Source organism: Pipistrellus hanaki, assembly GCF_964339955.1.
Source record: "Pipistrellus hanaki genome assembly, chromosome: 3".
In the NCBI taxonomy this organism is placed as follows: domain Eukaryota; kingdom Metazoa; phylum Chordata; class Mammalia; order Chiroptera; family Vespertilionidae; genus Pipistrellus; species Pipistrellus hanaki.
Genome location: NC_140505.1, coordinates 184,610,872 through 184,623,985, shown reverse-complemented (window position 1 = coordinate 184,623,985; position 13,114 = coordinate 184,610,872). Strand labels below are relative to the sequence as shown.

General features: G+C 45.8%; 1 protein-coding gene across 1 annotated transcript in view; it reads left to right on the top strand.

Moving 5' to 3' along the window:
• Positions 1-11,487, top strand: part of FAM227A (family with sequence similarity 227 member A) — a gene marked incomplete at its 5' end in the record, with an annotated part of 42,447 nt that extends 30,960 nt beyond the window's left edge. The window contains 4 exons of the mRNA XM_084878301.1: positions 1,790-1,930; positions 4,471-4,566; positions 7,095-7,126; positions 11,121-11,487. Coding sequence (XP_084734427.1) covers positions 1,790-1,930; positions 4,471-4,566; positions 7,095-7,126; positions 11,121-11,143 — 292 coding nt within the window. The 3' untranslated portion in view covers positions 11,144-11,487. The remainder of the gene's footprint in view (positions 1-1,789; positions 1,931-4,470; positions 4,567-7,094; positions 7,127-11,120) is intronic.
• Positions 11,488-13,114: the final 1,627 nt, after the last annotated feature.

The window sequence follows — 13,114 nt, the reverse complement described above, 5'->3', positions numbered from 1 at the left end:
TGTCTCCACACAGGACTCTCACACAAGCTCGGGGTCCTCTGACCAGTGGAAAGCAGGGGCCGAAGACAGCGCAGAAAATATTACCAAGGAATGGCATCCACCTTTTTCCATTAGAAAGCGTGATCGTGACAAGGACAACTTGCCGCTGGTTTTGATCTCTTCATTGCAAGCAGAAGCAGGCGCCGAGAAGGCTGTGGCAGAAGATCACAAAAATGAGAACGTTGTGTAACACATTTTCCCCCTTTGACTTGGGAAGAGACCCCATCGTTGGAGCAGCTGCTGGTTTAGGCATAGTTCAATGCTGGTTTTTAAACATCTGTCCTTCCACATCTATCCTACCACAGCAGAGAAATATAGGCCAGCATCTTACTTCACTCTAATATACACTGAGTGGCCGGATGACTATGATCTCTGGACCCATAATAATCTGGCCACAGTGCATATATATTTTAGAGGCCCGGTGCATGAACTCGTGCATGGGTGGGGTCCAGCCAGCCTGGCCAGGGGGAGGGGACATGAGTGGTTTGGACTGCCTGCCTGCTAGTGGAACTCCTGGTCCAGGGGACAATTTGCATATTAGCCTTTTATTATATAGGATTATTATATAGGATATACACTGAGTGGCCAGATTATTATGCGTTCAGAGATCACTAGCCACTCAATATATATTTACTGCTATTTTATAAATATATATTGAACACCCATAACCTGCTGCTCCATCGGCAAGTGTCCACATTTCAAAAGTCAGCTGGCATATTACCCAATGCAGCATTCCCATTGTGCACATAGCTTATCTGAATACAGTCCACCGAACACCTCCTATAGGACCGGCAGCAGCCGCCACCAACATTATCGAGCCCTTCCTGTGTACCAAGCACTGTGCCAGGCAACCGGCCTGTGGTAACTCACCTCCACATGCCTTAGGGCAGGGGTCCTCAAACTTTTTAAAGTGGGGGCCAGATAACGGTCCCTCAGAGAGCTGGAGGGCCGGACTATATGAACTACTAATTCCTACTGTAACACCTCGGCTGTGCTCACTGCCCAAAAAACCTGGCGGGCCGGATCAGACTCCTCTGCGGGCCGCATGTGGCCCTCGGGCCGTAGTTTGAAGACCCCTGCCTTAGGGTCTGTTATTCCCACGTGGAGATGAGCACACTGGCAGAGAGGTGAATTAACCTGCCCAAAGTCACACAGCAAGTGGCAGAGCTCCAACTTGAATTCAGGTTGCCCTCAGAGCTCACGCTTCCGCTTCCTTTCAGGCTGTGGATTCCTCGCCGCCTCCTCATTGGGGTATGTGGTCCTTGAGTCAAGGCCGGGCCCGTTTTGCTCGCTGTTCCCAGGGCTGCTGTGACCCCGTCACACAGCCAGGGCGGGGCTGCCGCTCTGGGATTAGGTCCCTGGTCATCAGTTTCTCTTGACATGAATGAATTTGTAAATTCTTTTTTTTTAAATTCTTTTTATTCTTTAAAAATATATATATTTTATTGATTTTTTACAGAGAGGAAGGGAAAGAGATAGAGAGCTAGAAACATCGATGAAAAGATGAGAAGATGAGAGAGAAACATCGACCAGCTGCCTCTTGCACACCCCCTACCGGGGATGTGCCCGCAACCAAGGTACATGCCCTTGACTGGAATCGAACCTGGGACCTTTCAGTCCGCAGACCGACGATCTACCATGGAGCCAAACCGGCTTCGGCGAATTTGTAAATTCTTTACATACGAAGGTAGGAGAGAAAAGTTCCTATTGGCTCTTTAGTCTTTTCCCCATGTGTCTTTTTCTCCCACAGGGACATAAAGGCTTTGGACCAAAGAGAAGCAGATAAGAAAAGGGCAAACCGCACATTCATCCCATCTTCCGTCTTCCTTGAGGAAACCCTCGAGAAGAAACATAGAGAAGACCTGGATAAGGAGATCGAATTTCTTTTAAGGTTTGTTGGGGGGAAAGACCATGGGGAAAATAGAAATGTGAGCAATGTAAGAAATGTTAATAATGGAAAAACACATAAAAGTTCACTCGCTTTGATGCGTTACTCATTTCTCATTTTAAAATTATTATGATTTTTGAACTTCCTCTGTGGCAAGTGTTTGTACTTTATGAGATATATGGGTCTGAACTCTTTGGTTGCAAGGACCAGGAAACCAGCTCAAACTAGCTTGAGCAGAAGGAAAATCTAGTGGCTGCAGTAAGCAGCAGCCCACAGGTAGGTTGGCTGCAGGCACGGTGGTCCTCAGGGCTCAGTGATATTTTCGGGATCACTTAGCATAACTCTCTCTAGGGTCCCTCCAGGCTGTCTTAAAGGGTAAGAGACCCTTCCTTTTTACTGCTGCATAGTATTCCACGATGTAAATATACCACAGCTTTTTTATCCACTCATCTACTGATAGGCACTTGGGCTGTTTCCAAATCTTAGCTTCTAAATCTTAAAAAAAGAGAATTTATTTTTAAAAATACATTTTTATTGATTTCAGTGAGAAAGGGAGAGGGAGATAGAGATAGAAACATCAATGATTAGAAAGAATCATTGATCGGCTGCTTTCTGCACACTCCACACATTGGGGATTGAGCCCACAACCTGGGCACGTGCCCCAACCTGGAATCAAACCCTGCCCCCTTTTTCATAATCTTCTTGGAAGTACTGTATTACATTATCACTTTATTTCAAGGCCAGATATTAGTCATATGTTGATATTAGTTTCAAAGAAGGCTGGAAAATAGAGGTGTTTTTATTTTATCTTACTTTCTTTTATTTTATTTTATTTTAAATGAGTTCATTGACATCCTAAATAAAAACTGACTCCAGCCCTAGTCGGTTTGGCTACTCAGTGGATAGACCATAGGCCTGCAGACTGAAGAGTCCTGGGTTCGATTCCAGTCAGGGGCATGTGCCTGGGATTGCAGGATCGATTCCCAGTAGGAGGTGTGCAGGAGGTTGCCGATCAATGATTCTCTCTTATTATTGTTTCTATTTCTCCCTTCCTCTCTGAAATCAATAAGAAATATATATATTTTTTAAAAATGACTCCATTGCTAAAGAAAAAGGGGAGAGTGGATCGATCTTGGGTTGGTAACAGATAGATGGTGTTATATTCTTTACTTTAAAAAATGAAGAAGTCAATTCTTAGTGAGTTGAGAAATTTAACCAAGGAAACCTTCTAGTCTTAAACCTTCTAATTTAAATTTTCCTTCAAACCAGAAAAAGACCACAATTTTTTAATAATAGCAATTTAGCGTGAGACCTACCTGTTTGAGCCATGGAATCTTATAGGATCAATGGTGACTCTTTAGCAGTCTTTTTTTTTTTTGTATATTTTATTGATTTTTTTACAGAGAGGGAGAGAGAGTTAAAAACATTGATGTGAGAGAATCCCCTCTACTGGGGATGTGTCCACAATCAAGGTACATGTCCTTGACGGGAATTGAACCCGGGACCCTTCAGTCCACAGGCCAACGCTCTATCCACTGAGCCAAACCAGTTCTGCCTCTTTAGCAGTCTTTTCGATAAAAAGCCTACTCGGTCGAATTCACTAATATGATTAATGTTCCCTCAAACTTGACTATCCTTCAACTACTTCTTGACCAGTGAACCCCTTCAAGCCCCGCTCAGGTGTCACCTGCAGGAAGTCTCCTTGACTTGCCTGCGCAGGTTCCCCAGCGCGCACCCTGCGCTCTCCTCCTCACACTCCACAGCACAGCCCGCGCCGGCCAGAGCTGTATTTGTTCGTCTCCCAGATTAAAGTCTTGTTCTCGAGGTTGGGAATCTTGTCCCAGATGGCCTTGTTTTCCAGGGTCTAGTCTGTCCTCAGTCCACGCTTAGACAATGAATGAGGGAGCCCAGGCCAGGGAGGCTCAGTAGGCTGAACATCATCCTGTGCACGGAGAGGTCATCGGTTGATTCCTAGTCTGGGCGCATGCCCAGGGTGCGGGCTCCATCTCCAGTCGGGGGTGTGTGGGAAGGAGCCTATGGATGTGTCTCTTACTGATATTTCTCTCTCTCTCCCCCCCCCTTCCTTTCCATTCTCTAAAAAAATCAATAAAAACATATTTTAAAAAATGAATGAGGAAGTTATCGCAGTGTGTTCCACACTCTGCTTCAGTTGTTTGCTATTGCCAACATTATTGATTGGTAAGCTTTCTTTCAACACCTATCAAGGTTCCGGTGACAAGCTTGAAGAAATCACACTGAATTTTTTTTTAATTCTTTTTAAAAAATATATTTTATTGATATTTTACAGAGAGGAAGAGCAAGGGAAAGAGAGTTAGAAACATGAGAGAGAATCATCGATTAGATGCCTCTTGCACACCCCCCACTGGGGATGTGCCCGCAACCAAGGTACATGCCCTTGACCAGAATCGAACCTGGGACCTTTCAGTCCACAGACCGACGCTCTGTCCATTGAGCTAAACCAGTTTCAGCCACACTGAATTTTTGAGCTGATTTTTGTTGATGTCTTTTTCGTTTTCCCACAGGAGGGAAAAAGAGGAGGAAGAGAGATATAAGTGGAATAACTATTCCTTCCTACTTTCAAGACGTGACGAAAAGCCCTTTGATGATTCTGATGTCAGGTAGGTAGAACAACAGCAGGAGGAGAAAATGAAAATTGTGGCCAAAGACTGAAAAAATAACAAAAATGATTTCCAGGAGAAAGAAAAGAGTTCATTATAAGTTTTTTTGCAGGCTGAGTGAAAAACAGGAGTGAGGAGTTTTTCACTTGGGTGACTACATTTTCTCATGCACTTAGTCTTTTACCCATTATTTTATATTCTAGCTAACAATATGAAATTATAACATAATAACGAGCACCATTTATTATCTGGTTACTCTGTGCCAGATAAGCACGGCAGGAACATGACCTCATGTTAACTTTGTCACGGCCATCGGAGCGGGGATCCTCCACCTGATTCTACAGCAGCAGGCCCGGGTTTGTGGAGGCTTCCCAAGGTCCCTACGGGAAACGCTGGGTAAACAACAGTAGCTGAGACACAGTTCCTATTTTCAGGGGCTCACAGTCTGTTAGAAAGGCAGTAGAGCCCTAACCGGTTTGGCTCAGTGGATAGAGCATCGGTCTGCAGACTGAAGGGTCCCAGGTTCGATTCCGGTCAAGGGCATGTACCTTAGTTGCAGGCACATCTCCAGTAGGGGGTGTGCAGGAGGCAGCTGATCGATGTTTCTCTCTCATCGATGTTTCTAATTCTCCTTCCCTCTCCCTCTCTGTAAAAAATAAATGTATTTTTTTTTGAAAGAAGAAGAAGAAAGGAGGTAGATGTATCAGCAAGTAAGTGCCCTAAGTTCCAGAGGTGCCATTCCACAGAGGGCCAAAGACCGCAGCAGCCTGGAGCCATCAGAACCACTTTACAGAAGTGTGCTCGACCTGAGTAGGCTCTGCCAGGCAGAAGGCAGGGATGAGAAAGGGCTGGTGTGCTCAGTGGGTGGAGCAGTGGAGGCAAAGGCTCCGAGGCAGGAGGTTATGGAGGCCCATGAGCGGCTTCGGGAGAGATGAGCCTGGAGACGATCCCAGGATAAATCGAAGGGCTCTCCATGAAGCACTGAATTCCGAAGTCGTGGAGAGTCACAGGAAGTTAGCAGGAAGACCGCAGGGTCATATTTGGACTTTAAAAGTCTTGATGTTCCCCCGCTGGTTTGGCTCAGTGGATGGAGCATCGGCCCTCGGACTGAAGGGTCTCAGGTTCGATTCCAGTCAAGGGCGCATACTTCGGTTGCAGGCTCAACCCGGCCCTGGTTGGGGCGTGTGTGGGAGGCAACCACATGTGTCTCTATCACATTGATGTTTCTCTCTCTGTTTCTCCCCTCCCCTTCCACTCTCCCTAAAAATCAATGAAAAAAATATCGTCAGATGAGGATTAACAAAATAAATAAATAAGTAAAATCCTGAAGGCAGATGGTGGTCTTCACAAAGGGAGGATATACGTATTTGGGGGGATTTGCAAAGTCTCCCATAAAGATTTATCTCTGTGGCTGGAACCGGTTTGGCTCAGCGGTAGAGCGTCGGTCTGCGGACTGAAGGGTCCCAGGTTTGATTCTGGTCAGGGGCATATACGTTGGTTGCGGGCACATCCCTGGTAGGGGGTGTGCAAGAGGCAGCTGGTCGATGTTTCTCTCTCATAGACATTTCTAGCTCTCTAGCTCTCTCCCTTCCTCTCTGTAAAAAATCACTAAAATATATTAAAAAAAAAAAAAAAAAAAAGATTTACCTCTGCGTAGAACCCTGGCTATACCTCTGACCAGTAGTCCCCAAGCCTTCTTGATCTTGTCTCTCTTTCTCTCAATAAAATATTCATGAGAATTCAGCCCCTAATAATACATTATTTATTTAGAAACCTCTTATACATAGGTGTCCCTTCAAAATGTATACGTACTCTGAATGATTATAAAGTCAGTATTTATGAACAGACAGTTGATTTTCAAAATGTAAAAAAATCTATAGAAATGAAGAATCCTTTTTTGTTATCACTTGTTTTCAAACTGATGACCTTTCTGGTCCAGGCACTGCCTGTAAATAACATGAAGCAATGGAATCAGAAAAATGGAGAATCATCTTTTTTGGTATTTGTGCACCCTCCATTCTTCAACTGTTGCCTGTTTTGTATCATAAACTTTATTTTTTATGTTTCTCTATAAAAAAAAAGTCAGGTAGATAAATTTTCTTTGTTCAAAGCTTAGTCTGACTTCACCCATCATTTCAAATCAGTTTAACCGGAAAAGAAGTGAAAATTAAGTGAGTTATCAGTTGTTAAGGTGTGTACACATTTTGGGAGATACGCTATTTTTATATATATATATATATATATATATATATATATATATATATATATATATAAAACACGTATATATAAAACATTTTATATATTTATATATAATGTATATATAAATGTATTTATATATAAAACATATATATATAATGTAAATATAAATAATACGTTAGATGTTAGATATAAATATATATTTCATACTAATATAGATATACTATAAAACATAGAGAAAATAGAAATTAAAAATGATGAGATAATAATACATAACTAGAATTTCCAATATCTTCTCCTTTATAATGGCTCTGCTGTGGATCTATCTGTAGAAGAGATGACCTTTCTGGACCAGCCCCTACAGGTAAATATCAATAAGGTAAAGCCCCCCCCCCCCCCCGCCAACACACACACACACACACACACACACACACACAGGAGAAGATGCAGCAGCGGAAGGAGCTTTAACTCTAAAAGATCTGGGTTTTGAATCTTTGCTGTGCCCCCTCTGGGACGTTAGGCCAGTGACAAAGTTCTTCTGGCCTGTTTCCTCGGGCTTAAAAAGCGTGGCTGGTAGTTAGGTGTGAAAGAGCCAGCCCACATGAAGAGCCTGCCATAGAAACTGCCCATAACCAATAGCCACTATATTATTTTCCCCAAAACGGCTTCCGCTCCTTACTGCCAAAGCCGTGGCGCATCCCATGGAGAGCCCTGGGCCAGCTTCCTCCTGGGGCGGCCCACTCCTGCCCACTCACCGCGGGAACTGAAACTCCAGAAAACACACAGCTTTACCCACAGGGAAGCGCCCCGCGCTCCAAAAGTCACGTTCAGACAGTGTACAGCCGGGTCCAAAAACACCCTCTAGACACCTCCACCGAGTCACTGAGGAGGGGTGCCCCCCGCCTTCCAGGGGCCTGAAGAGGAGCAGCCTTCACTGAGGAGAAGTGGGCTCCCCAGTGCTGAGCTCATCCCGTCATTGTCCCGCTAAAGTCTCAAAGGCCTCGGAGGCCAATGTGCTTGTTCCTGGTTTTGGGTCTCAAATACCCACATCTCATCCTGCTGCTCTTTTGCTTAAAACCTAGTTTCTCCTCACCCCCTAAAGAATTAGGAGTAAAATCCAAACTCTTAGACACCAGACCTTCATAGGTGCCCCTAGTCCTCTCCTCTCTCTCCACCCCACACCTCTCAAGCCAGACTGAGCCCCTGCAGCTGCCCTGAGAGGCCAAGTTCCTCTGCCTCCGGGCCCAGCGTGGCCAGCCTCTGCCTCTGCAGGAAATGCCCTTCCCCTCCCACTGAGCCCTCCTTCCCCAGCCCGCACCTACTGCTGCTTCAGAGTCAGTGTGACCACATCTCCTCCTCCAGGAAGCTTTCCCTGACCACCACCACCCCAAGGTCAAGGTCAAATGCTTCTCTGAGCTCTCAGACTTTTATAACATGAAAACTCACTGAGTCCAAAGCAGTCAAGGAAATAGCTTGGAACATTCTGGATTGGGAGATGAGAGCAGACCCATTTTGGAGAAAGCCGTGCGGCTGTTGTTTCTCGGACTTCCTGCTCTAGGCGGAGGGATGTAGGCTTCACGTGCAGACGGAATAAGAGTCAAGGAGCAGCCGAAACCGGTTTGGCTCAGTGGATAGAGCGTCAGCCTGCGGACTGAAAGGTCCCAGGTTCGATTCCGGTCAAGGGCATGTACCTTGGTTGCAGGCACATCCCCAGTGGGGCGTGTGCAGGAGGCAGCTGATCCATGTTTCTCTCTCATGGTTGTTTCTAACTCTATCTCCCTCTCTTTCTCTCTGTAGAAAATCAATAAAATATATTTTTTTTTAAAAAAAAGAGTCAAGGAGCAGATGCCAACCCGTTCAGGGCATTTTCCTGAGCCCTCACCGCCCTCATTCGCCCGTCTGCCGGGGACAAGGCAGCCAGAAGTCATAGTGCTCTTTGCAGAAGTCCATCAAAATCTTATTTTAAATTCTGGCACTCGGTGAAGGCAATTGACTAGCATAACATCTGAATTTCTAGTATGTCTGCCAAGTTTAGTATCCTGAATTAAAATGTCACATAATGTGTTAAGAAATCACAGGTAGCCTGGCCATTTTGCTCAGTGGTTAGAGTGGCAGCCCTTGCACTGAAGGGCCATGGGTTTAATTCCAGTCAAGGGCAGTACCTCGGTTACAGGCTCCATCCCCAGCACAAGCAGGAGGCAACCAGTCCAATGTGTCTCTCTCACATCCATGTTTCTCTCTCTCTGACTCTCCCCCTCCCTTCTACTCTCTCTGAAAATCAATGGAAAAAATACTCTCAGGTGAGGATTAACAACAACAACAAAATCACACTGAAGTTTTTCTTTTTTTTTCTTCTTTTTTTTCTTTTTTTGAATATATTTTATTGATTTTTAACAGAGAGAAAGGGTGAGGGATAGAGAGCTAGAAACGTCAATGAGAGAGAAACATCGACCAGCTGCCTCTTGCACACCCCCTACCGGGGATGTGCCCACAACCAAGGTACATGCCCTTGACCGGAATCGAACCTGGGACCTTTCAGTCCGCAAACCGATGCTCTACCACTGAGCCAAACCAGCTTCGGCTGAAGTTTTTCTTAATGATAACTTTTACTTATTCATTATTATCACCTTGAGCAGCGACACACCACAGTTTCCACAGCTCAAATTGATTCAGTGCTTGTTTTGGCCAGGCCCTTATTCTGCTCTAAGCATGGTCCTGTGAGATTCGGGGTGTCATAATCTCATTTCACAACAGAGGCATCTGAGGCTTGGAGAGGCTTAGTGACTGTTCCTCAGGCTCCAGGCCTGGTCCTGCCTGCTTCCCTCCCTTCCTCCCTCCCTCCCTTTTTTCCCTTTCTTCCTCCTTCCCTCCCTTCCTTCTTCCCTTCCTCCCTCCCTCCCTTCTTTCTTCCCTTTGTTCCTCCCTCCCTCCCACCCCCCTCCCTCTCTCCATTCCTCCCTCTCTCCCTCCTTCCCTCCTTCCCTCCTTCCCTCCCTTCCTTCTTTTCTTATTAATTCTCACCCAAGGATATGTTTATTGATTTGAGAGAGAGAGGAAGGGGGAGAGAGAGAGGACTCTTCAACCACCAGAGCCACCTGCCAGGGCTGGCCTAACTATTCTTAAGAGAAGGCTTAAGAAGGTAAACTTAATATAAAGAAAGTTTTATCAGTTGTTTTGTTTTTTTAAAGAAACAACCACTGAAACTGACTTACCGCTGGATGATTTGGACTATAAAATCTCCCAGGTTAGTAGTAGCTTATAAATACTATTGTTTTTAACATCCATTTTACAATGGAAGAGGAGACCAACCAGTTCAGTTCATTTTAACAAATATCCGTTGCTCTTTCCTCTTCCTTGAACATGAGACAGTCTTTAGTGTCTGTCTTCCTCTCGGTACTGTACGCCTCCCAAGTTCAGACACTGTCTCATTCAGCATTGAATATCCTGCGCCTGCTCATGTGGCGGCACACAGCAGGGATTCAGCACATTTGTAAAATGGTGATGATAATGATATGTGCAGCATAAAGCTGTTAGGAGGATTACATTGGTTAAAATTTTTACAACAGGACAGTGCCTGATGCAGAGTAAACATAAGTGCTTATTATATTAGCTAATTAATAGTTCTAAGAGCTTGTTCAAAAAAATTGCATTCCCCTGGACCCCCCCCCCCCCGCCCCCCCCATTCCCCACAAACAATACTTTCCACTTCCTTCGCGGACTGTTCAGTGTTTGATTTCCTTTTAACGCTAAGTCCCATGCTGCTCTGCTCCTTGTCTGCTCGGTGTTAGGGTTCATGGCGTTCTCACTGGGAAAGGTGAGGACAGGGCTCTCTACACACACACACACACACACACACACACACACACACACTCCCCATCCCCACCCTCCAGGTGCTTCTGTTGTGGCCTCGTTAGTCAGCTTCTCACACCATCAGCACCATTGCCATGAGCCATGAGTGCACTGTGGTTATTTTTCTTTTCTTGCAAAACTATTTGCTATCCCCAGAACCAAGTCTTTCTCTTTTTAACTGTGCCCGTTTTCTCTCTCTCTCTCTCTTTTTTTTCTTTCCTTATGTACTTATTGTAATTTATCGCCAAATCCCACTTGGTTGCGTAAACCTCCTCCCAGTACATTCAGACACTTTACAATTCAAGCACGTCAGACCTAAAAGAGGCATGCGGCCCGCCAGTCGCGAGCTTGGCACGTTTGCATCGTCCATCAGCCTCACCCTCTGCCCTGCTTCCCTCTGGGTGGCTGATTGCCAGCTGTTTATGCCACCCCGGGAATTCCCGCCTTCATTCTCTTGATCACACCGGCTTTCAAATCTGTCCCATGTGTGTTTTATGGTTCATCCACAGGGAGATCAGTGAGTCGGAAGTAATGCAAGAAAAGTCAGCCTCGCATCTTCTGGCAAATCTGGAGGAATCCCTGTCCAAGAATTTGAGAACTTTCAGTAAGAAGCTTTCACATGGGTTTCATCTAAAAGAGAAACCACAAGACTAACAAAAACCAACACTGCAGCACATCTAGTCATTCCCAGTCCGTGGGAAAAAGAATATTAAAGTTCACTCCTACCCTGGGCCAAAGTCAGGATGTAAAGTCAATTCACCTCATTCATTCATTCATTCATTCATGCACTTACTAATTTTTTCATTCACTCGCTTATTAATGACACCATGGATTTATAGTATATTAGGTAGCATGGTAATCATAGGAGACATCATTTTATTGAGCACTTACTATGTGCTGAGTGCTCTGTTAAAGTGTTTTCAGACTTGCTCTCCGTTACTCCTCCTGTGGCCCCCGAGATGGTCCTGTTACCTCCGTTCTCCTAGGAGGAGCCTGGGGCTTGGAGACGGTGAGCAAACATTCAGAAGGCGTCTATGTGGTGTCATGTGGTGTCATGTGGTGTCATGCCTGCATTTGTCCCTGTGGACAGAGATGAATGAAGACCCAGCCTCTGACCTGGAGGGGCTCACAGACCAGGAGAGAGTAAGGTCCCTAAGTCAAAAATGCATTCAGCTTCTGTAGAGATCTGCGTGGGAGCCAAGAACAAGCAAGTGGAGAGAGACTTCCCTGAGGCTCAGAGGCACAGGGGCCGGTGTGCGGAGGATGGGCAGGGGGCTGAGAGGCTTAGCCAGCATCGTTTTGGCTTCGGCACAAAGCGTGGCCTGTTGCGTGTTAGAACAGTCTGTTTGGCACAGCCAAGAGGGAAGACATCATGGAGACAGCTGTCTGCCTGAGCCAAGAAGCAAATACCTGTGGTGTCTCCCAGGGATATGCCTCTTCACTTGAACCCTGAGGAACTCTTGGTGACCCCCATTGGACAGTATTACACAGGTAAAGGGGTACAGGAAGCCCCAGAAAATTCGGGGCTTCGAGTCCCTCCCTTGCCTCGAAATAGATATATGACTTTAGGCTGAGGAGCCGTGTGACTTGACCTTTCTGAACTTGTCTTTTTTTGAATACAGAAAAGAAAGCCTGCCTAGCAGGGTAGCGTTGTGGTGATTACATGAACTACCGTATGTATGCAAAGCTCCTGGCACCGCATATTTCACTCGGTTATTGCGACCAACCATTGTTGTTGTCATTGTTGCTATGGAGACGTATACTCTTCTCCAGAAGCCAGGGCATGTTGAGCACCTGCCATGACAAGGTGCCCGGTGGCTCAGATAACCAGAGCGCCCTCCTCCCCTTCGGTACCGATGCCACAGTCAAGTCTTTCTCTGCAGTTTCCTTCTAAAGAGCCATGCTCTCGCTCCTGTTGCTGGGGCTTTTACCTGCTGCTGCCCCTGTACATGGATATCCCTTCTCCCTCTTGCCTGTTAACTCCCAGCATTGCTAATTCCTGTTCCTCCTTCAGGACCCATATAAACGTCCCCTCCTCCAGGAAGCCTTCCCTGAAACATCACCGGCAGGGTTGACACACGTGCCCCTCCTGCATGCTCCCACAGCCTTTTGCGCACTCCCGTTATGAGCAGTTACCACAATAGAGGTGATTACTCATTCGCCTACCTCTCTCTTCTCCTAGCCCCGCAGAAGGAAGGCCCCCGTTTTCCACACCAGGGTAAACTACATTGCTTCTTTCAAGACAATCCTTGCCCAGCCGGCAAGGCTCAGTGGTTGAGCATCGACCTATGAACCAGGAGGTCACGGTTTGATTCTTGGACAGGGCATATGACCAAGTTGTGGGCTCAATCCCAGGAGGCAGCCAGCCAATGATTCTCTCAGCGTTAATGTTTCTATCTCTCCTTCTCCCTTCCTCTCTGAAGTCAACAACAATATATATATTTTTAAAGATGATCCTTCAATAGTGCTTGGATCCAAGATCATCAGTTTGAGGAATCATGTG